The sequence below is a fragment of the Gadus morhua genome, chromosome 6 (genome assembly GCF_902167405.1).
Source record: "Gadus morhua chromosome 6, gadMor3.0, whole genome shotgun sequence".
Lineage (NCBI taxonomy): Eukaryota > Metazoa > Chordata > Actinopteri > Gadiformes > Gadidae > Gadus > Gadus morhua.
This window is the reverse complement of record NC_044053.1, coordinates 11,188,200-11,212,490: the sequence shown is the minus strand read 5'-3', so window position 1 is coordinate 11,212,490 and position 24,291 is coordinate 11,188,200. Positions and strand designations below refer to the sequence as shown.

General features: G+C 47.1%; 2 protein-coding genes across 5 annotated transcripts in view; one reads left to right on the top strand and one right to left on the bottom strand.

Annotated features, from left to right (window-relative positions):
* Positions 1 to 50: 50 nt before the first annotated feature.
* Positions 51 to 22,026, top strand: LOC115546022 (collagen type IV alpha-3-binding protein). 2 transcript variants are annotated; one of them, XM_030359603.1, is made up of 18 exons: positions 51 to 663; positions 901 to 1,035; positions 3,512 to 3,628; positions 10,306 to 10,413; positions 10,572 to 10,707; positions 11,807 to 11,917; positions 12,263 to 12,420; positions 14,791 to 14,883; positions 15,035 to 15,121; positions 15,647 to 15,739; positions 16,154 to 16,231; positions 16,955 to 17,050; positions 17,874 to 18,006; positions 18,218 to 18,288; positions 18,372 to 18,500; positions 19,183 to 19,312; positions 19,765 to 19,901; positions 20,287 to 22,026. In XM_030359603.1, the coding sequence occupies exons 1-17, from the start codon at positions 574 to 576 to the stop codon at positions 19,890 to 19,892; spliced, it is 1,893 nt and encodes a 630-aa protein (XP_030215463.1). In that variant the 5' UTR covers positions 51 to 573; the 3' UTR covers positions 19,893 to 19,901; positions 20,287 to 22,026. The 2 variants fall into 2 exon arrangements, with proteins under 2 accessions (XP_030215463.1, XP_030215465.1); XM_030359605.1 differs by lacking the exon at positions 16,154 to 16,231 and having other exon boundaries at positions 52 to 663.
* Positions 22,027 to 22,155: 129 nt separating this feature from the next.
* The window catches only part of pip5k1bb (phosphatidylinositol-4-phosphate 5-kinase, type I, beta b), a 30,502-nt gene continuing 28,366 nt past the window's right edge, over positions 22,156 to 24,291 (bottom strand). For all 3 annotated transcript variants that reach the window (XR_003977177.1, XM_030359610.1, XM_030359611.1), the window contains 2 exons: positions 24,228 to 24,291; positions 22,156 to 23,574 (listed from right to left, as the gene is read on the bottom strand). The exon at positions 24,228 to 24,291 is cut by the window's right edge and continues 60 nt beyond it. Coding sequence is in view for 2 of the 3 variants with exons in the window: in XM_030359610.1 (XP_030215470.1) it covers positions 23,572 to 23,574; positions 24,228 to 24,291 (67 nt within the window). In the remaining variant the exon portion in view is untranslated. The remainder of the gene's footprint in view (positions 23,575 to 24,227) is intronic.

Sequence of the window (24,291 nt, the reverse complement as noted above, 5' to 3'; positions counted from 1 at the left end):
TTGCGTTTCCGTTAGCTCCTCCCACTCGGTGAATGAAGCCAAGCTAGTCGGCTCATTCGCTAGTATCGCTACTAGTGCTGCTAACCTCCAAGCTGCAGAACCGCGCAGTCGGTGCAGTGTGTCGTTTGTGAGTTGCGAGGTGAATCTAAATATATAGCCTCAGGAGAAGAAAAAACACGTCCGACGTTCCCTGTGCGCTTTGTATACTGAGGCTCAAACCGCTAACGTTGACGGAGAAACACTCCGGAAAGTGCTTATTACTTACTGCGTCGTTTGACAGCTAACACTAGCTAGCACCGTTAGCAGTTCCACCGGATCAAAACAAAGCACACAGGACTGAGAAGTTGAGGTTCCTACTGTCACTTACAGACTCAGTGTCGAGATCGGTGTTGGGTGGATGTACGTTTCCGAGATCTAGCCACACTGTGCAATTGTAATTGCTGCAACGTATTGTTAAAAGGAGCTAGATTGACACAGCAACAGTGAGTATCAGCACATTTAACAGATTCGTGCTGATCCATCCTTCGCTGGTTAAACTCCATATCCAAAGTTGCCTCCAACCTCCACAACTCAATGTCTGAAAAGAGTTCATCGTCTGGATCAGATGAGGACGTGGACCCAGAATCCGGGCCGCCTGTCGAACATGGAGGAGTCCTCAGCAAGGTAAACTTATATCCATTTGATGGTCCCTACTGTGATGCATGGAACCCGCTACTTCTCGCTTCCTGTAGGATAATTGCTCTGACAAATAAGGTTGGCATGCTGTCTGGTTTCCTCTGATCAGCGGTATAAGTTCTGCTTACTTGCTATATATTATACAGAGTATTTATATTAGTGCCTCGTCGTTTTATTCAGTTTCCATTGATACACTTGTGTTTTGTGTTTCCCTTTTTTTAATAGTGGACTAACTACATCCATGGATGGCAGGACAGATGGGTGGTGCTGAAAAACAACACTTTAAGTTATTACAAGTCAGAGGATGAACGGGAGTATGGCTGCAGGGGCTCCCTCTGCCTCAGCAAGGCCATCATCACAGTAAGTGTCTGACATGGATAACGGTGGGCATGTGACTAGTCAGTTGCATTGGAGGAAGTGAATGGAGTTCAGAATGTCATTACATCTGAAGAAAGAGGGTGCAGGCTTGACGCCTTCATCCAAAAAATGCTTTTTTAAAAATATATATTTATACTCCTACCTGTTTGTCACTAAATGTTTTGATGTTGTCTACTTGTCTGTTTCTATTGTTAACACCTTGAGGGATACTTCCCTGCAGTCCTTTAATCCCAAAGATTGAAAGATAAATATTAACCAACATGAAACCATTGATAAGATCACTATTGGGATATAGAGAGCCCTTTACTTTGGCTCACCAGAAAATTCTTGTTTAAAACAAAACCACTAAGCAAAGTAAACTTCTTGCAATGTTGTAGTTATTACACAAGCTAGCTTCCTCTTGTCATATAAGATCACACCACACACTGGTCACTGTTCAGTGCTTCTGGTTATACCCAAAGGACACTGTTGTCTCTCTATGAAGGCCTCCTGGTGGGTCGATAGCTGAAATCCCACACCCTGGTTAAACATTTGCCATTCTCGTAGAGCATGCCATAACTCAGTACAGAGGCCAGAGAAACCTTATTACTGTGATTTTGCAATAGGTTTAAAGGGCTCAGTCAGCTCACTCGCTTACTTCCCTAAGTGGAACCTTCTCTTTGGTCTTTCGAGGGACTATTATGACATTTTGCGCAGTCCCAAATGGATCCCCAGATTAAGCGTATGATCGTGGGTTGTACTCGCCACTGTGACCGAACTAAAGCAGTGCAACCTGTTTGTTCTTGCTTATCATCAAGCTAGTATAGTCTGAAGCTAAAAATCAGTGCTGCTTGAAGAGACAATGCCAATGCTATTAGAGCTGAGGAATGCAGGAACAAGGCTCTGCTTTTCCTCCTGCTCAACACTAGTCACTTCCAAGTCCTACCTTGAGCGCAGGTTTCTTGTTAAATTTGGGCACAGGTTTCTTGTTAATCTCAGTCTAGACATCCGTCTAGACTGAGATTAAATTCTCAACACTCCTACATGTGCACAGCACACTTAATTAGCAATTTCACATTGTTGCTTTAATTATAATAAAAATTCAATGGATGAATCAGCAAAAGCTGTAACAAAGAGTGGAGCTAGCAAACAGAAGTCACAAGGAACAGAGGATTTCCAGGTTTCTAAAGAGCCACCTCTTTCCGTGTTGTCAAAGATGTTGCAGTCAGGAATCAGTGGCCCATGCAATGGAACACAGAGGTCTCCAGTTGTACCCTCTTAAAGAGACGACACTGGCGAAGGGAGAGAGAGGATCACAAACTGCTTCGTAAAACTGTTTGTTTATTGGCCGTGTCCGATGCAATCCTCTACTGGGGTGCTTTAGTAGCCTATGCTTCTCTGAGAGAACCACGTAGCTAAAGTGCATCACACGTGGTTTGATGTGAAGTTAGAATTACAGGCCTTACCCTCATTGTCAAGGTTTAGAATGGTTACAAATTGTATCTTCTGTATTCTATTACTATGTGAAACTGTGTCTTAGATGGTTGGAAACAGAATGTTTAAAGGATTGCAGACAAATGTCAGATTTGATCAATAATAAAAGCAAGCGCTGTGTATGTGTTGCCAATGGCAACAAATAAGACAGTGGGTCACTTGGCAAACCTAATTAAACAGCAAGGCACGATCAGCTGCTGTTCAGCTCTTGTCAGGGAGGGAGGTGCCGTTGTACTTTACACCCTGATGAGACCAAGTGCTCCTTGGGTTGGTCAAACTCCACTTTCAGAGTGAACTGTAAGAATCCACTGCACACGTGAGGTCATAGATTCCTGAGTGGGATCTGGAAGAAGGGCAAGTGAGAGAGGCGGATAAAGAGTCGGGCGGGGGAGGGAAATAGTTTTCAGGGCTTGGCTCAGCTGCAGGAGGAAAAGTCATGGCGACCCCCTTTTCAGTACAGCTCACAAGCACCAAGCAACAACAACGGTACACCAAAGGGTACACCGTAGGGCCATGACTCAAACGTCCTGCTACGCCTCAACAGCAAGCCCGGATTATTTATCTCATGGGAACATTCACCTCTTTGTGTTATTTGTTGACCCTGGTACTTTACAATGAGTGTGAGGCAGGAGCGAATACGCTTGGGTCTCGAGAAAGTTATGAGTGGTTACGTCTGGAGGAGCATGGACATCAGTTATCAATTACGCCTCTTGTTATTTGTGTGGGACAGGGACTGTGTGATAGAATCCATCTGTGTCAAGAATGTGTCACTTTGTTTAATAATATTGACCCCAAAGCGCTTATATCATATTGCATTATTTTTTTGTTTGGTTGTTGCCTTTACTAAACCTCCACATTTTCTTCATTCTGAAAACGGGCGTAGTACCACATTGAGTCATGTTATATAGTCATCCTATATGGAATAGAGTTTCTTGAGTTCCATGAGCCCTGATATTAACAAAACACCCTTTCCTCCTCCCCACAGCCTCACGAATTTGATGAGTGTCGTTTTGACATCAGCGTGAATGACAGTGTCTGGTATCTCCGGGCAGAGGACCCCGACCACAGACTGCACTGGATCGATTCCATTGAGTTGCACAAGGTGAGAAGAAACACACGCTTTACTTCCTGTGCCCTGTTCATATCTGTCTTTCATTGGCCACCGGCCGGCATTATGCTTCCTCATTTTGCCAACCAAGTGTTGAGTATGGGCCTTGTGTACACTTTGGCAGTACATCGGATTTCAACAACCTTTGAGTCACACTCAACACTGGATATGGAGGTGTCGGAATCTAGTGCCACTGATGCTTTCTTTGTTGCCTGTCCAAACAAATGCAATCTACATTTCCCGTCTCTGAAAAGGGCAAGTTTTATCTTGTATTTGTCTGCCTTTTATCTTATTGTTACAGGGAGATACACACTCTTTATGCTATGTTTGATAAGCCTGTTTGCATCGTCATGGCTCAGGTGGGGCTCCTTTAGGTCTGTCACACATGCACTGTAGGCCGGACAGTCTCCGGATATTATCCGTTGGGGCTGTACACCAGGCCCCTAGTGTAAAGTCTGGAGGATCGGAGAGCCAGAGAATTCACAACGAGCCAGTGGTCGTGTCTATGCCGTTAATAATAGGACTGGCGTGAAACCGGGAGCACCGAGCGTAGTTGATTCGTCCTTTTCCCATCTTGCCTGTATTATGCATTCCAACCATTTTCTGCTTTCCACTCTTCTGTTGATATGCAGATACGTCTAAATAAATGCAGTATTGATATCACCGCTAAAAGAGTTGTAGTTTGAAGCTTCACCCGTGAACTTCGATGTGTTGTAAACAAAACACTACGACTTCCGCTGCATCCTTTTTGCGTCACCTTCTGCCTCCTACACGCTCTAGCCAGGCGACACCCCTCGTCTTTAAGTACACAGAGTATCTCCTGTATGTGTGATACACGTCTCATGCTGCTTATCTCTGGTTGTGTGTTTTGTATGTGTGAAAGAGCAACTCCGGATCATCTCTGGACCTGATTCTCCAGAGATTATCCGGAGTTCATGCGTGAAAGGCCAACTAGTATGCTGGAACCACAGAGGGTATCTGCTCTGCGTCATTCAGGGTGTGGTCGGAGCTCCGTTTAGGAATGTGAAAAGGCCACAACCCATCGACATGGGAATGTTGGGAATCTAACGGGGAGTGTGGGAGTGGGGGATCTGTGGTCATCTGAAACCTAGTGGTGCAATCTCCTCCTAGTCGTGGATGCAAGGTTAGAGATGTCATGAAAAGCCATTCCTAATGTTTGCTACGTAACATGATGCATTACCAGAAGATTAGCTGAAGACAAGTTGTGGAAGGAATATGATTTGGGATGCATTTCATTAGGTCATTCAAAAGTGAAAAGACACACAAGCCAGCCGTGTGTTAACCTATTGCATGCCTGTATAATGGGGACTGTAAACATGTTAACATTGTTAGGAATTTATAAACGGATAAAAATAAAATAAAACCATACTTTGTTGTATAAGTGAAGAATCCTATGGCAATATGAATATATTTGATGTCTTTAAGTTTTCTCCAAGTATGTTTTGGATGTAACATTATTATCTTGGTGGCGCAATCTTTATGGCCCATAGGAGAGGCACTTAAGTGCAGTCCGTTTGTGTACTGTGACGTATGTTGACCTGTTGTGTAAACTGGGTTTGTGAGGTCCCCCCCCCCCCCCCTCCCTTCCTCCCACATGCATAGATACCCAAAATGTAAAGCCCTTAGAGTGCCTTGAACGAGCTTAATAAACAAAATTCATTATTATAAGTTTGTCTATTGAATCATCAGCAAGGGTCTCCAAACTGTTCCATTGGTTTATTAGTCCAATACCATAAACCATGCTTAATCTGCTCATGCCACTATTGGAATGTAAACTATGTTCTAAATTCACGGGAAGTATCACCTGACATGATTATCAAACTAGTGATTCATGGGCTGTGACCCAAACAGCAAAGATCCTGCCTATTCAGGCACCATTCGGATGCAGGAGTCATCAAGTCATGTCTCTATTTATTATATATTTTTAAATGCTGCCTGCTGAGAGGTCTCTGACTAGGCAGGATTCATAGGCAAAATTGACACTTTGTTTCTCAAGACATCCCACAAACCACTGCGCACCGGTGGCACCACTGCTCTGCTTTGAAAAACAATGGGAAGCAGCTGCCCTAAGCTCATGTACAAATTTAAGTTATATGAGACGACACCACCACCACAAATAACGCTCCTCTGATGAAACATGCAAATATTCGGTTATAAAGACCAACGCAGTTAGTCGGAATGACCAACAGGTGGTAGGATAACTGTTGTAACTGACGGAAGTCGACTGTCCACAGCATGATATCGGGACGCGTTGGAACGGGTTACTGCAAAAACACTGCCTCCAAACAATACTGCGTCGCCCGACAGCCATGCAGGAGTCGGCTGCCTTCTGTTCCCCACACAGCCCTGGTGTTCTGCTCCCCGGTCATTGATTCTATAAGCTGTCTTTCAATGCTTCTCATGGCCGTTTGATTTCCAATGTGTTTATTTAGCAGATTAGACCTAAAAGAAGATTTAAGCATAGGGAAATCAGATCGATTTGCACGCAACCATAGTAATCAACCCTTCTCAGAAGGGCTGGTGTGAAGCAGTAGTGATTCCAGACGTTCTTACTGATGAGTGAGGGTTTGTTATTGAATACAGCCTTTCATGAACATGGTGTTTCTTCGCCATTGAATGGCCACACTTGCCACAGAGATGCGATAATACCAGGGGACTACCAAGTCCCTCCTCGCTGCCCTTAAAGAAATCTAACACTTCCTTGTAGATTTTCGCCACTCTCCTAAGCCCCTTTCACACAAGGTTCCCCTGTAAATTACGGGGATAACCTTTCAAGCACTGTTATGTTATTTTATTTTGTTATTTTATCATGGTGAGTGCTTTCAAATGGCTCGAGTGCCATTTCCAATGAAAACACATTTATTTAAATGTCAAATGTTAGTCATTAAAAATGGCTGGCTGCATGCAGAGCCCTTTGTGTGTGGGAGTGTTGGTGTGTGGGTGCGTTGCTGGACAGGGGGACACGATGATGTGTTCTTGACGAACAGGTTTTTTTTCGAAAGCCGTTAGATGTAAAAGTGGTTCGGATCTGGAGGTGTACAGCCCACATAGGTCCTCACACTTATGCACAGAATGACTGTAATGGGGAAGTTCCAGACCACCATAGAAAGTTTACGAGTTCCCTTCAAACAGAGGGTACCCATGACCTAAACACAGATATACTGACACTCCTTAAACACACATACTCACATACAACTCGCATTACACAAACACACAATAACTTGAGCACACACATCTGGACTCCACAAACTCGAATAAACCATTTCCAGGCCTTACACATTAATGTTTATGACTGTAGAAGATGTGAGATATTTCGTTCTGCAAGGCAGGCCGAATATACCGTGGCATTCCTGAATGAGAACAATTCTGATATTATCTTAATATTATCTCATATCCTGCTTGTATTCTCACCACTTTTAGAGCTACATTTACAAATTCAGTTTCGGTGAATTTTAACCACATAATCCAACAGTCTTCTTTTTATAGGGCTGAATTACAATGCCAATGGCATACAGAATCTGTAACCCAACACGTCCATCAACCCTTGGTCTGTTGACACATTGTGAGTTTTATTCTGATTCAATCACATCATAGCATAAAAAGAAGCAATGCACAAAGAGGCTGTGTATCCAGGTAACAGTTCTGCTGCCTACTCACTCCTTCTGTCTGGCTCTCTCTCTCGCTCTCTCTTCTCTCTGTCCATCTATTTTTCTCTCTCACTCTATATACTGGAGCCGTCTTAACTGGGAAATCTATTTGTCTCGTTCTTCATAGATTACACACACTGACTATCCTAATACACACAAAATTAGTTTGTTTATCTACTAATTCAGAAACGCACAAACAGCCACACATTCGTTGCTGGTTCTTGCATCAATGGAGTTTTCTCAACGGCAAAAACTGGCTGTTTCACGCAACAGGGTGGGTATGTTTTATTTGGTGTGTGTGTGTGTGTGTGTGCTTCAGTGCTGAGTGCATGCAGAGCTGCATCATTGCTCTGCTGAGGAGCGGCAAGTCTCTTCTTCCCTCGCTGTTTTTCCCGATGACTTATTTATCCTTCTTCCTCACTCCTTTCTTCAGAAGAGAGAAAGAAATCCCTTTCTTGATTTTTAATTTGTGTTTCCACATACTAGCCCCCTCGTTCCGTCTCTCCCCCTCCCCCCCCGTCCCCGTCCCCAACTGATCCCTGCTGTCTGCCTCGGATGCGGGGGGGTCTGGAGCGCGAGTAGCCTTCTCCTCTCCTCTTCCTCCTTTCTTCCCTCAGCAGGGTGTGTCCAGAGGAGCTGGGAATACTGGATTTATAGCGCACCATTATTTTGCAAAGGGGGCCGAGTTGGGGGGTAGCTGCCGGGCCATGCTGGGGCTAGGGAGCCGTCGGGACTGGAGCAGTGCCCTGCTGTGCTTTGGCTGCTGGAATGGCCGAATGGTGGGCTTCTAGCATGTTAGCATGCTGCTAGCTTGCATTTACTCACTCATTTGTGCCTTTTTTTTTTCGTTTCCCTTTTTGCATAATTAGTTTTCATCACATATAATCTTCCTTCATGGGGATTTTTGGATGTATTGCAATCAGGTGTAGGTTCATTTGCATGCCGCCTCTCGTTTGGGTAACGATGCATGCCACTTTAATGGCATGCATCTGCAAAGATGAATTTAAATGCTGAGTGATAAGTTGTTTTTCTCCCAGCTGGATTATTTATGAAAGAGTATATGGACTGTGATGATTTCACTAGATGTGCAAACTACTGCTAAGTAGCTGTGGTCCGCTACTCAGCCATGATTTTAATGTATTGTGGGCAGTTTTTTGTGCTTGGTTTGCCACATATTTTTCTATGCATTAAATGTTAATGTACTGATGTATAGTATTATGTCAACCATCTTTAGCTGGAGTAAGGGCTTTAGTTAAAGTATGGAGCGGGCTATTTTTGGGACTTTTTAGCTTTGTTATGATGAGAAAAGTATCCTTAATTTGTAGAAGCGTGTGATTGGGTAATTTGTATTGTGGTGTTTCATGTCTAAATTGTTTCATTAGATATTGCTGTGAATATGACACACTGCAAATTATACTGGACAAGTGGTAACAGCTAATGGATGTGTGTTAATAGCCTATTCATAAGGGCTTGACAGATGACATTAAGGAATAAAGCCGTTTGCAAACAGGGGTAGGGGCATTGGCTGATTCTCCTACCAACAATACTTTTACGTTCTTGCCATTACAAATTGGGTTGTTTTACTCTTTACAACACTGAATGCCAGATTAATCCTCATCCTCATCATCTGAATTTGAATGGGATGAGGCTAAACCAATAGCCTTAACCCTGTAAGTATCTCAGGCCAAATAAGGTCAGTTAATAAAAAAATATCAGACCTTGGTCAATTGAATTGTACCAGGTTATACAGCACTTACCTGTGAAACGACAAACAAATCAACCAAACTTAAAGTATTCTATTCTTCCCCAGTATATATCAAACAATGTGGCTTTCAGTAACCAACACCCCCATTTTCCATTGCTGCAGTATGCATGTATATCCATTTAGCTAGTTTTCCCCCAGCGTTCTATGTGAGCCTGTACCACACCACCTCCCCCTGAGATGATGAGATCATGGGACTGCTTCGGGCCGTGAGGAGGCTTATGTGTGGCGTCTCGTGTCAGTCACCTGAAGGCCTGCCTGCTTTTCTGGCTCAGTTGATACTAACTTGTTTTCCTTAGAGATGCCCTGAGCTCCCAGGCCTTCTGTTGTGATCCTCACAAAGACCTGGCTGTGTAACGCCGTTGGCCAGATAAGTAGGAAGGATGGGGTCACAGAGAGGCTGGTATTTAAGGTCCATCCAGAGCCAAGTCTAATTAACTCTCTGAAACCCCAGATTCGTGCAACCATCTTAAATATGCAAAGCAACTCGAATACTGTGTAAATGTGTTGTAATCCAACCATGGAGCATGGTTTTGGTATGAGTCGCTTAGCATGAATGCCCCAAAGGCCTTCCCATGCTGGTGTTTGGCTAACATGTTACATCATGACTTTCTAACTCTTGACAGTTAGCCCTAAAGCGCTGTGTGTGTGTGTGTGTGTGTGTGTGTGTGTGTGTGTGTGTGTGTGTGTGTGTGTGTGTGTGTGTGTGTGTGTGTGTGTGTGTGTGTGTGTGTGTGTGTGTGTGTGTGTGTGTGTGTGTGTGTGTGATCCTGCCCTCGTGAATATAGTGTTTTTCTGTTGCGGGTGTGCCCTGCTCTTGTAGATAAGGTTTTTCCTGAATGGCGTTGATGGGCTACATCAACGCCACATGGTTCTCTAACCATGACGTACCCTCTCCTATCACATCAACTATTTTGGTCCTTTTCCCCTAATTGTGTGGATGTCGTTTTAACGCACACTGGTCCACCCCTCTATCGATGGACAGTGCTGGACCTCCTCGCCTCGTGGTCTTTTCCAATATCCACATCCAGAAATCAATGCTTCCTCTAGTGCTACGTCTTATCTGTTGTGTTCTGCTTTGCTGTGATCCTCGCCCGATGTGGGATGCACTTTCCTCACCTACGCACTCAATCCCCCCCCCCCCCCCCTCCCCTTTTCTGTCATATCCGCCCTGTCTAATGATGTAATTTTCACATTTCCCCCTCCTCCCTGTGGCTCCATCTCTTCCTCTCCGAGCGCAGGCTGAGTCAGGCTACGGTTCGGAGACTAGTCTGAGGAGGCATGGCTCCATGTTGTCCCTCACCTCTGCTGCCAGCGCCCTGTCGGCCACCTCCACCTCCTCCTTCAAGGTACGGGGAACCCCACGGGGAGGAACCAGAGTGTATATCCGTCGTCGGCGTGCTTCTGAGACGGCGTCCACCTGCTTATCCTGTCGAGTCAATTCCTCACCCTCTCTCGTTCTCTCGTTCTCCCTTCCTCCCCTGTTCAATCGATTTCCTCCCAGCAGGGCCACAGCTTGCGGGAGAAGCTGGCTGAGATGGAGACCTTCCGGGACATCCTCTGCAGACAGGTGGACACCCTGCAGAAGTACTTTGACTCCTGCGCCGACGGCGTGTCCAAAGACGAGTTCCACCGCGACAGAGGTAGGCCCAAGGCCCCTCACCGTAGCCCCGGGGCCCCTCCCCGTGACTCACCGTAGCTCAGGGGGACCTCACCATAGCTACAGGGCCCTCACCGTAGCTATGGGGCCCCTCCCCTTAGCTATGGGGCCCCTCCCCTTAGCTCTGGGGCCCCTCCCCTTAGCTCAGGGGCCCCTCCCCTTAGCTCAGGGCCCCCTCCCCTTAGCTCTGGGGCCCCTCCCCTTAGCTCTGGGGACCCTCCCCTTAGCTCAGGGCCCTCACCTTAGCTCTGGGGCCCCTCCTCTTAGCTCTGGGGCCCCTCACCCTAGCTCAGGGCCCTCACCATTGCTCTGGAGCCCCTCAACTTAGCTCTGGGGCCCCTCCCCGTTACTAACCGTAGCTCAGGGCCCCATCCCCGTAACTAACCCTAGCTCAGGGGGCCCCTCACCATAGCGACAGGGCCCTCACCGTAGCTCTGGGGCCCCTCACCTTAGCTCAGGGCCCTCACCGTTGCTCAGGGCCCTCACCGTTGCTCAGGGCCCTCACCGTAGCTCCGGCCCTATACCTTAGCTCAGGGCCACCAGCGTAGCTCGGGGGCCCCTCACCATAGCTCTGGGGCCCCTCACCATAGCTCAGGGCCCTCACCTTAGCTCAGGGCCCTCACCGTAACTCAGGACCCTCACCGTAGCTCTGGGGCCCCTCACCGTAGCTCTCGGGCCCCTCACCTTAGCTCTGGGCCCTCACCGTAGCTCTGGGCCCTCACCGTAACTCAGGGGCCCCTCAACGTAGCTCAGGGCCCTCACCGTAGCTCTGGGGCCCCTCACCGTAGCTCTGGGGCCCCTCAGCTCAGGGCCCTCACCTGAGCTCTGGGGCCCCATACCTCAGCTCCGACCCTATACCTTTGCTTCGACCCAACCGTATATCCGGGGCCCCACTGTAGCTCTGGGGCCCCTCACCGTAGGTCAGGGCCCTCACCGTAACTCAGCGCCCCACACCTCGGCTGAAAAACCCATACCTCAGCTCCTGTCCCCTAACCTTAGCCCTGCGTACCTTCAAACTCATAATTCAGACAAGACGAAATGAAGTTTGTTTACTAGAATTCCTCTTCCCTGCTTGCTTGCAGTAGTGGAGGAGGACGAGGATGACTTCCCCACCACCACCCCTTCCACTGCCTCCACCACCACACGCCCTGACGGAGACTATGTGCACAACAACAACGGCAGCAAAGAGAAATGTAAGACCAATGTATTTATTTATTTATATTACCACTGACAGGTAGACACAGAATGCTTACAATGTCAACAAGCAACAAGAAGCATTCTTTTATTGCGATGTGTGTGTCTCGGCTTTAACAATCACTCTGTCTTTGTGCTTTCTTCCCCTTTTCCTTTTGTCATTTCTGCCTTATTTCACCCCTCCTATTACTGGTTTCCTGTATCCATTTTCTCTTTAATTTTCTTGTTTGTTCATTATTTCTTTTGATTCTTTTCTCTCGCTCTCGCTCGCTCTCTCGCTCTTCTTTTTTCTTTTTCTTTTTTTCTTTTTTCCCTCATATGTGTACCTGTCCTGCCTGTGACAGTGTTTCCGCCCGCCAGCCCTAAAGGGATCAATGGTATTGACTTCAAGGGTGAAGCCATCACGTTCAAGGCGACCACCGCCGGCATCCTCTCCACGCTCTCTCACTGTATCGAGCTCATGGTCAAACGAGAGGACAGCTGGCAGAAGAGGCTGGACAAGGTAGACACACTCCCACAAACACGCGCATCTACGCACATGGCTTGAGAAACGTCACTTGCAGGTGTTTTGGCAGGAACCACATTGTTGCCATCGACGGAAGTGGTAATCTGTTGTGGCGGATGTGTTTTTGGTGAAGACTAAATAAGGTATTACAGCAATAGTTTCCCAAGGTGTTGGGCTGTAGCACCATCTGAGCTCAAGAGCAGACAAGAACGCTTTCCCGGTGGCTCATTCAGGTGCAAGTCAGTGTACATAAAGGGGTCAAAGAGGACACAAACAAACGTCAAACATAATCTTCTATCTATCTTTATCTCTATAAACAGTTAATTAGTTACTTATTATATATATTTTTTATCAGCCATTATACTATTTAAATCTTCTACACATAGTCCAATTTTATTTCTGATCTACAGTATTTAGACAAACGGTGTGCCAGGGGCGCTTCATATGTATGAATGCTAGGAAGGTAATTTAGAGAGTACAGGTGCGAAATACAGTGTCTCTGCCAACTAGAATCTGAACGTTCACCTCTGCTCCGAATGCCAGTAGCGTTTGTTTCGCGACCTCAAAGTGCCTTTTTCGTATACTCATCGATGTCGCGACCGAGGGACCAGCAGGGGGGGGTGTGTGTGTGTGTGTGTGTGTGTGTGTGTGTGTGTGTGTGGGGCTCAATCCGCACAGAAAAAAAAAATGCAGGATTTTGATGACTTAGACAAACACAAAACAGGTTGTACCTTCCCGTTTGGCACAGCCCTGCTGCCCGATGTACAACCGGTTTTTTGTCTAACTTGAATCTTCCCAGATGCAAACTACTATTTCCATTGACTGCACTGTGAAACACAGACAGGGTTGTGTGTGCGTGGGGGCAGGGTGCTACTTGTGTGTTGAGGTATTCTATTGGCTTCCAAGGTTGACATTTCATTCCTGATCGTCCCAGCTAGGATTGGAAACCGGTTTTTCTTTTTCTTTTCTTTTTCTCGAGGCACACTGCCCTACCCTAAACAATACAGATGGAGGAAAGCCTTTCAGTTCCTTTGAACCACTTAGTGTGCAACTAGCCAAGCTCTGGTATTAGCCTCTGGTGGGGGCGGCGGTGGCGGTAGCATTGCTGCGGATGGCAGCCAGAGGAAAGCTGAGGGAACTAAAGGATACAGAGGGGACTAAGGGGAGAATGACTGGCCGGACGTCCTGGTACAACTTCTTGAAGCCCTCGATACAATGGAAGACGGAGGCGGCGAAGTTCCAGACCCAGAACTGGGTCCCGTTTCAGTCTTGCAGCCGCTTCTTTACAGTAGGTCTCTACGTACAGCGGGCCCCGGGACCTCGTCCGCGTACTCGCGCTATTATAGCTTCAGAGGTGTGTGTGTGTGTGTGTGTGTGTGTGTGTGTGTGTGTGTGTGTGTGTGTGTGTGTGTGTGTGTGTGTGTGTGTGTGTGTGTGTGTGTGTGTGTGTGTGTGTGTGTGTGTGTGTGTGTGTGTGCCTGCCTACCTGCATTTGTGCGGTATGTTTCTTTTTAGGTTGTATTCCCATATGAACTATAATATAATAATAATTGTTATTCTTAGAATATGTTATATGAAATTTAATGGAACTCAATCTGCATAGGTTTCAACAAAGAGGGTGACACCTACTGCACACAATTTGACTCTGGTAGTGCCACATAGGTAAACTGAATATCATTGTCTGAAACCCAATTCCTACGGTGTTTGTATTTGGTTGATGGATTGAAATGACAAACCAGTTTGTCAATTCAAACAGTATCAGCCAATAGGGCTGGGTGGGTGGGTGTGTGTGTGTGTGTGTGTGTGTGTGTGTGTGTGTGTGGTGTCAGAATAGTTTCGCTTGTTGCCTTCGAGACGTTTACCTTCGTCATCGTCTGTAGAAAGCTGCCCACACGATTCCTTTGGCTCATGTGGGCTTTCTTGCCCATGTTACAACACCACTGTCATGTTCTTAATGCAGAGCATTAGACCAGTCTGTTAAAAAAACCCAAGCTATTACAACTGCTGCCTGCATCTCGTTCAGTGACGGAGGCTAGTGCTGAGAAAGGGCGGAACGAACGCGTCTTCACCTACAGTCTGCCTTCTGGTTGTTTTGGGTTCGTCCATGCGTGGTGACTCTGCTCAACAGGCGGCCGTCATTGGCATTCTCGTAGTTCAAGCTGCACCCTGCGTCTTAAAACATTTTAAAACCGTCCCAGAATCAAACAAGCTGACTTGCCTGAAAGCAGTTCTCCAAATATTGAATGTGTGTCTGGTCCTTGACTCCACATCTTCCCTTCGAGACGGGCAGGCACTACGTGTAAGCGTAAAAAGACTCTGTTGTCTCACAAATGTTCTCTGCCGTGTCTTTTGGCGTCGTGTTCTCAGGAGCTGGAGAAGAGGCGGCGGGTGGAGGATGGCTACAAGTCGGCCATGAACGAGCTGAAGAAAAAGTCCCACTACGGAGGACCAGACTATGAGGCAAGGCCGCCGCGACCCCCCCCCGTTTCAGCGGGCGTACAAATCACTGAGCACGCTTCAAGGTCTCGTGGTCGGACAGTGTCGGAGGTGTCGCTCCGCTCCCACCGGTGCAGTGAGGCTGACGGCCATTTTGTCTCTTGTGGTCTGACAGGAGGGCCCCAATAGCCTCATCAACGAGGATGAGTTCTTCGACGCCGTGGAGGCCGCGCTGGACAGGCAGGACAAGATCGAGGAGCAGGTGGGTCAGGGGGGGGGAACCTGATCTCTATGGACACACGCGTGCACTTTCTCGCTCTTTCACTTTCTCTCATAGATAAATTGTAAAAACAAGTGAATTGTTTTTTTTGCACCACTGAAATGAAGACCTATAGACAGAGAATGCTCCAGGCTTAGAATGTCAATAAGAACTTAGGCGCTCATCCTATGCATCAGCCTTATTTACATCCCACCACCACCACCACCACCACCAACACCACCACCACCACCACCACCACCACCACCAACACCACCACACACTGATAACTGGTTCCTGTATAACGGTTCCTTTTTTTTTTTTTTTTGTGTTCACTCCCTTGTTTGTTCGTTTATTTAGAGTCTCTCCCTCTCTCGCCCTCTTGTCCTGATTCTCTCTTGTTTACACTCTTCACCCCCCTCTCTCTGACACGAGAGAGAGAGAGAGAGTCTCCTGTCTGTCGGACCGCTGTGTGAGCCGCGGTGGGCCCCTGTTTGTGCCTGAAGCCTGTCCTGATCTCTGTCCCCGTAGTGTCAGTCGGAGAAGGTGCGGTCGCCACGCCTGGCCATCGTGCCCCCGGGAGACGCCTACTCCACCATGGCCACGCACCGCTTCGCCGCCAAGGTACCCCACCCTCTCATCTCCGATGTCCCCATCTGTCCGGACCCCCTTCCCCCCTTTCTTCTGGTTTTTTTTTCCGCTCTGGTCGTAACCGAGACCCTTCTGCGATCATGTTTCCATTCATCCATGCTTTCCTCTTCCCTTTAATAAAGCTGCCAACAATGCAGCCACGTAACTCTGTTGTTGTCGCAACCGTGGCTACGTGTCTGTGTCTCACGTAGCCCGGTTGAGTTCCCGCATCCAAACATGCCCTTTGTTTGTTTTCGGGGGAACTTTTTTCGCAATCATAACTTATGTGGGGCTCTCGGGGTGTGATTGCTCCACTATCAACCCATTGGTGGAAGAGCTTTAAAACTTTGGTTCCTCTCTCTTTCTCTCCCCCCCCCCCCTCCTCCCTCCTTCCACTCCGCCGTGTAGCCCCATAGCCCCTCCTCCTCCCTGTCCTCCATTGAGCTTGTCACTGCCTCGGAAGACATTCACAGATTCAGCGGCCAGGTACTGTACCGTGGCACGTCCCAGAGCCCCGGCCGGACTGTCCCCACCGGCCCACGAGCCACCCTGCCGCAGTCCGCATGAGATCCCCAGCTACAACACGTCCCTCCAGGACGGCCGTAGATGGGTTATGGGACGGACGGTGTATTGATTGGATTTTTTTGGTATCCATAAAAGAAAATGCTGATTTAGCCAAACAGGATTTTTATTTTATTTCACGAGGAGGGCCTCCTGGAGAGAATGACTTACCGTTATGTCCCTGCTGTGTATCTGCTGGCCTGCGTCGATCCGCTGCTGAGCTCAGCAGACGCTGCATGGCTGAGCTCTGGTGAAGTCCTTTCACTCGCTCCCCCCCCCCCCCCCCCCCCCCCGCACGACTCCAACTCCTGAATGGCAACCTCAGCATGAGAAAGCATGGAGCCGACCAGCCCCGTGCGCACACAGGATGCATCGGATAGAAAGTCCTCCTGTGGGTCTAGTTTGGATCTCCGATGTCCCCTCTGTACCCGATAGCAGCACAGGATGTTCTTTAGACGTGTATCGTTTGCCCCTTTTTGTCTGTTGTTCAAATAGTTCTGCTTCAATCAATGTAGCGATCTGATGGCAATTATTAAGCTCCTCCCAAATGTCTCTGAACAGTTTTTCACCGGTTACTGTGTGTGTGTGTGTGTGTGTGTGTGTGTGTGTGTGTGTGTGTGTGTGTGTGTGTGTGTGTGCGTGCACCAGGTGGAGGAGAATGTGGAGAACCACATGACCTACTCGCTCCAGGACATGGGTGGGGACGCCAACTGGCAGTTGGTGATTGAGGAGGGCGAGATGAAGGTGAGGAGGACGACATCGTCGTGGGCGCGGATCAAAAGACCATAGAACCCGAGTCTCAGTTCTCCTGTTCGAAGTTTGAACATTTTAGGAGAACCTGCCATCTGGTTACAAACTGCAAGAAGCGGGGAAACTCAGGAGTTCTGTAGCCTTCAGTACGGGAAGAAAGGGAATCGTGCAGCAGGTCTGTGAGAGGAAACGCCTGGCAGAAAGTGTCTGGCGGCTCGCAGATGTGCTAAGGTGATCACGTGTTTGGCTGGCGGTGAGCTCTCTCGCTGCAGTGTCTGGTAGCCCTGGAAGGGTGTGTATTGATCCCCGGGCTATGTAATAATTCATGAAGACAGCTGTTCTCTACCCCCGTGAATACCACGCCGCTTCCGAGCTGGAGGACATGTCGTGTGTGATCTGTGCTTGCTGCTTGTTCGTATCGCTTTTTTAGCGTCGGGTAGAGCCGCGACTCGAGGCCGCCCTGGAGCCAACACCTGCACGGGCCGTACGTCGTGTCTCGGTGGTTTGATCGTCTAACCAATGATGATTATAGATCCTCCTCGCCCTATCAAAGCATGATTTAATCAGCGACATCATAAGCGACTTTATTACCATCAAAATAACTAGACCCACCCTCAGACAACAAACGTAAGGATGAAGGATAACGTTCAAAGTCATGGCAGGATGGTATTGGGAAGTACGGCTTGAAACTCTCCGCACAGAATGTGCCTGTAAAATCCAACCTGTTGTCGAGGACTAGTCGTTGAAAGTCCGCTCCCTTGGTGTGGCCCGCCTGGTCCACATGTGACCCCGTCTCTCCTGACTGCGTCCGCTCCAGGTGTACAGGAGGGAGGTGGAGGAGAACGGCATCGTCCTGGACCCTCTCAAAGCAACGCACTCGGTGAAGGGCGTGACGGGCCACGAGGTCTGCCACTACTTCTGGGACACGGCGGTCCGACTGGACTGGGAGAGTGAGTCTCACTGCGTATAGTCCTAGTTAAAACTGTGCCATGAAGGAGACTCTGTTTTCAATGTTTTATGCATGTACTGCCTTTGCTACTGCACTTACTACGTATATCACCATGCCTGGCAAATAATGAATTCAAACCGATGACGGTGTACTCTATGTATTAAAATAGACCGATAATAATCATTTCCTTTACTTCCCATGTGCTTCCTCAGCCACCATTGAGAACTTCAACGTGGTGGAGACCCTCTCGGACAACGCGGTCATCGTGTACCAGACGCACAAGGTGCGACGCCCGCCTGCCCACCAGGTCGTCCCCTGTTCTGTCCCCTGGGCGTAGCTGACGGCCAATGGGTGTTGTTGTTTCAGAGGGTGTGGCCCGCCTCCCAGCGGGACGTGCTGTACCTGTCGGCCATGAGGAAGATCGTGGCGACGGATGAGAACGACCCCGACACGTGGCTGGTGTGCAACTTCTCTGTGGACCACGAGAACGCCCAGGTAGGCTGGGTGCACGGCGCCAGAGCCGCACGCCGCAGACGCACTTAGTGTTGCCACAGCACTGTACCGTGTTCAGGTTAGGCTGGGTTCACGACCCCAGAACCGCATGCTGTGACCCGCTTTGGGCCTCGTCCTATAGTATTACCGCAGCACTGTACAACACTGTACTGTGTTCAGGTAGGACTGGACTGTGCTGAGCTGTGTGTGATGTAGATGGAGTGCATGTTCCTCGCTTTGTCTTTGCTCTATGGAACAGATGGATAGATCACATATGAAGATGCCTGGAAATCTGATAAAACCCTGTACATTTGGGCCTTTTGAATTTTGAATGGATTATAGCGATTACATGTGCTTATGATTACAACAAATATGCTTTCTTTGTGTCCATTAACTTGGATTTTAGGATTTGGACTGATTTGCACAGAAGTGTTTCTTGTTTGCAAATTTTGAGCTTGATTATCTAGGCTTAGGGCTTATGAAATATTTTGTAGCTAGCTTTGTCTCTAAAATCCTGAGTGCTTAGGGTGTTGTACTTGCTTAAACACATCTGTATTCTAGTGAGCAAATTGCGCCCTCTTCTGGTTCTGAAATGAAATTGTATGTGAAATGTAATGGTTTTTTTATGCATCAATCGTAAGCCAGTCTATCTTGGTGTCAATCGAAACCCTTGTTTTGTCTACAGCCCACCAATCGCTGCGTCCGGGCCAAAATCAACGTGGCATTGATCTGTCAGACGCTGGTTAGCCCACCAGAAGGGGATAAGGAAATCAGCAGGGACAACATCCTGTGCAAGATCACCTACGTGGCAAATGGTAAGTCATCCAAACAGGTTTTGAATAAACAAAGGTGGCTGAACATTGCCTTTGTACTAGGTCACACTGTGACCCGCCACATGCAAAAAAAAAACAGTACACCTCACTGTTTCCTTTTTGGTTTCAGCATGTTCTTGTTGAGTGTAGTGTAGCATATGTATACAGTTCTTTATAAAAGTAACGCTTCTAGGATGCTGGACTTTGAATGTGTCTTGTTATAGGGCTCAGCCAAGATGCCACGGTCTTTGTTTTTGTGTCTTGTTAAAGGGCTCAGTCAGTGCTATGACCCTTGGTGTTTAAGTCTCCGGTTATAGGGTTCATTCAGAGTGCTAGTATCCTTGGGATTTGTCTTGTTATAGGGTTCAGTAAGGGTGCTTGGTGTTGAATGGGTCTTGTTATAGGGCTCAGTCACAGTGCTAGGATCATTGGTGTGTGTGTGTGTGTGTCTTCAGTGAACCCTGGAGGCTGGGCTCCGGCCTCGGTCCTCAGAGCTGTGGCGAAGAGGGAGTACCCCAAGTTCCTGAAGCGCTTCACCTCCTACGTCCAGGAGAAGACGGCTGGCAAACCCATCCTCTTCTAGACCCTACAGGTGACCACCAGCTGTTCTCTCAAAGAAGATAAATGTAAAATAGACATATTTAATATGGAAAGAGCGAAGACTTGGGTGGGACTTCTGGAAAAAGTCACTTCCAAAGACCAAAACGATATCACATGACATTAATGCCACATTTTGCTAGCTTGACAATTTTTTTGCAAGGCTCCAATACTTTTTTTTAATGACTGCGTTGCCAAACAATATCCTGGTTTCTCAATTCCTTTCTAACATGGAAAGAAATGTGGAAGTTAACCCTGAGTCCATCTTGACTGCTGCTTGATTAGGTTGAGAGCCGGCTACATTGAATGAACTCTACTCGTTCATTTAATTACGTAACTCTACTGGTTCATGGAATTAACTGTATCCTCTTTCTTTCAAGCATGAGGAAGTTGGAGGTCACCCTTTGGAGAGATGACCTATCAAGATCAACCGGCTCTCCTTGAACATAGGAACCATTTGGTTAGAATGTCTACTCAGACTACATCATCCATGATACCATGCCAACCAGGAAGTCCACAGGATGACCTGTTTCATGGCTTTAACCCCATCTATAGATGCCATCCCAGCCAATGCAAATGGCCAAACATGGACACGCATTTGTATGTAAATTCAAGAATTTCTAAAGAAAAAAAAAGTTTTGGGAAGCAACGGAATTAATTTGCTTTTTATTTTTGTTCTGTTTTTGTAAATTGTTTTTGTACATTTCCTATGATTACATAAACTCCTTAACTTGGATTTGCGTTGAACGACTAATATCACTGCTTCCTGTCTTGCTGCTATGGTGGCTACATGCTGGATAGAGGGTGGTAGAGGGGTGAGGCAGACTGGGAGCTCTGGGCCCTCTCCTCCTTGCCTTCCTCCGGTCCCTCTAGTGACGACTCAGCTTTAGTTTGAGGGAGGGGACGGAGCCTGACGCTTTGGACCGCTTTTTCTCGGAAATCTCTATATTTCTAGATTGTTTATCGATTCGCTTTCAGAGATCACTATGGGCACAGTGTATTGTACAGAAAACGGAGGAATTTTGCAAATGTGCATAAATGTGAATTGACTGTTGAATGGCTTTGAGTTTGACAGTCGGGTCTATAAGGAAAGGGCTTTGGGAGATTTTGAGGCGAGATGGATGAGATTCACTTTGGGGATTTAATTAGTTGTCTTTGACATGGTTGAGTTTGATGATAATAAAATAGATATATGTAATATGTGGTTGGCTTTGGCCCATAGATACAACGGTTTAGTTGACTAATTTACCACCTACCACTCCTCCACATTAAGAATGGTGTTCACAGACTGTCAACTGTGTCTCGATAGCAAGCGAACCTCTTGATCACGCAAAGATGGGACTTCAGGTTGAATTGTTTTTCTCTGGGCTTGAACCGATTTGGGATGGACATGTGGCGTGTCCAATCCGGTGTCTCTGTTTGGGAAGCGGGGCACACCCTTGACTAAAAACCCCCTATTACGCTTGTCTGGTTGTTTTGAGGTCGTAAGCAACAAGGTTTCCACTGGATTATCATGTCTGGCCCCCATGCACACAGACATCCTATAAACGACATTTCATGTAACACATAGTACTGTGTCAGCCTCTGCCCTTTGACTGTTAAAACTGCCCCCCCCAAATCAAATGCCTTACATATACCAGGAGGGGTCCCTGTAAAAGACCCGCTGGATGTCATGTATGTATGACCACCAGATGTGCATTGATCAACACTAAAATGAAGGGGTGGGGGGGTGGGATCGCGGGTTCACGCGTCAACATTTCATATCATTATACCTCAATGTGTTCAGTTGCTGTCGTATATTTTTTCCCCCTTAGCTTTTAAAATTCCAATCTTTGCAATCAGTAGGAATATATGGAATTAGGAATATATGTCCCAATCATCCAATCAGCTTCTTGGTGTTACGTGTTCAGAGAGACTCTGGATAATGGTTTGCTGCTGATTTAGAGGAGGAGGAGCTACATAAGCTGAAGAATGCATTTAGCCTTTTTAATTTTGATATCTCTGCAAGGATTCTACACACTTTGTATATTTCTAAGTTGTACATCAGAAGTGTTATTATTTGCACTAAATGTATTGCAATTGGACAATGTTCTGTAAATTAAAAAAAAATTGTTACACAACAGGAAATGTCTTTACTGTGGAATGAGTGTGTTGTTGAATTCTGCCTAATATTTGGTGTGTTTAAAACCACTTCATTGAGATGGTTGCATGCATGTACCAAATGAATGTGGACAAACAAAAACAACACATATTTTCAACCGTTTTATAGGACCCTATTCTCTCTATATATAAATACACATTGTCTTTACATTCAGCTATGTTTTTCAAGCAAAACAGTATAGCTATAGATATTTATATAATAAATTATAGTTCTAAAAATGACAGATGTGATCAAGCAATTCAACACAATTCAATGTCTTCACGAAGAGCTATTGGACAGCCTCGTATTGTGGGGCGCAGGCCTCGCTTTGTGGTGCAGTCGTACACTTCTCCAGGATCAAGTGATATGCTAAAATGAAGGCCTCATCATTCGTGACACAAACCTCATAAAAAATATTAAGTTCCACATCAAAATCACCTACAAAAAGTCTCATCATCTGTGCGTACTGAACTAGTGACGACATACAGAGCGGTTGTGTGCATGTTAGAAAAAACAATTGAGAAAAAAGCTATTTGTGCATATTCACTCGTCCTTTGCTTAGACCGGGTAACCTCGTTTTACCCCGACACACTGAACGCCTCAGATCCAGGAAGTTACTGAACGCTGATGATAAACCAAACGTCCAGAGAGTCTTGCTCCACATAGGACCATCGAAACGGGTGCATGGCTACGCCTTGTTTCTTCCTGGTCACCACATCCTCTGTGCATGGTGGCCCCCTTTAAAACGGTGCATCCATCGAGAAGTCCTTCGCAAGGATAATGATGCAGAGCTGAGTCGCCCAATCACAACACACCGTCCGTGTTCGGCCTTGGTGATTGCTTTCAAAAGGCGGTTCATCCGTTGCGGCCGTCTTGTCTTTCTACTCCTTTATGAGGGTATTCACGGTGGCTTGAGTTCCTTTTTCCTGTGTGACAGTGCCTCCGTCCACCTTTGAACGAGGATGCCTTCACGGATTCACTGTAAACATCCGGGAGAACAATAGGAGCAGCCATACTTTGACAAAACACTAGTCATCTCTTTCTCGTTTGCAGAAAGACGAAACAAGTGAATACAAATGTATTGGTTTTATACCTCCTGCAATATATTGTTTTTTTTCTCCTTTCTTCTTTAAACGCTCTTATCTTCGGATCATGAAAATAGTGTTTTGACATGTATATGTATAAAAGTGAATGGCATAGCACTGATACGTACTCTGGTTGCGACACCACTCAGTTGGAGCCTGAGGTGGGTCACGATAGGACAGTAAGCTGGAATGTCTCGGTTTTCCTATGAAAGTCTAGAATCTACTATTGATTGGATTGATGCGTTTTCCCCCTAGAGGTCCTTCTGCGGTACCGGCTTTTTGCTTATGTTTTGGCAATACAAGTGGCGGAGTGGATCCAGCTGCAGAGCTCCGGCTGGACTGAAGAACCCTTCCCCGTGGAGAGCAGTGGAGTGGATTGTCGGGATGACTGGTCGAGGGTGGAACCGGAGGGAGTGCGTCGAGTGGAGAAGCCGTTCCTTTCACTTTGAAGGCCAGAGAGAACGAGAACGAGAGAGAGAGAGAGAGAGAGAGAGAGAGAGAGAGAGAGAGAGAGAGAGAGAGAGAGAGAGAGAGAGAGAGAGAGAGAGAGAGAGAGAGAGAGAGAGAGAGAGAGAGAGAGAGAGAGAGAGAGAGAGAGAGAGAGAGAGAGAGAGAGAGAGAGAGAGAGAGAGAGAGAGAGAGAGAGAGAGAGAGAGAGAGAACGAGAGAGAACGAGAGAGAGAGAGAGAGAGAGAACGAAAGAGAGAGAGAGCGAGAGGGAGGGAGAGAGAGAGAGAGAGAACGAGAGAGAGAACAAGAGAGAGAGACAGAAGGAGAGAGAGAGAGAGAGAGACAACGACAGAGAGAGAGAGAGGGAGGGAGAAAAAAATATAAACATTTCAGCAAAGCTGGTTTGTACTGCACCATCGTCAGGGGAAACAAGAAGTGGAATCTTTCCTCGAACACAAACACAAGATAGAACCGTTTACATTTTTGAATTGACAAGATGGATGTCCCCCCCCTCCCGTTTTCCACAGCCTTAAAACACTTGCCACAGAGCGATAGGACTCCTATAAAGAGTAACTCATCGGACGCGTGAGCAGCGGTGAAGCAAGCGGTGAGCGTCTCCCCCCAACCCCCCCCCCCCCCCCCTCACCAAGTAGACGTCCAGCACGGAGCCGTCGTCACGGTCGACGTCCACGTCCAGGGTGCTCTGCTCC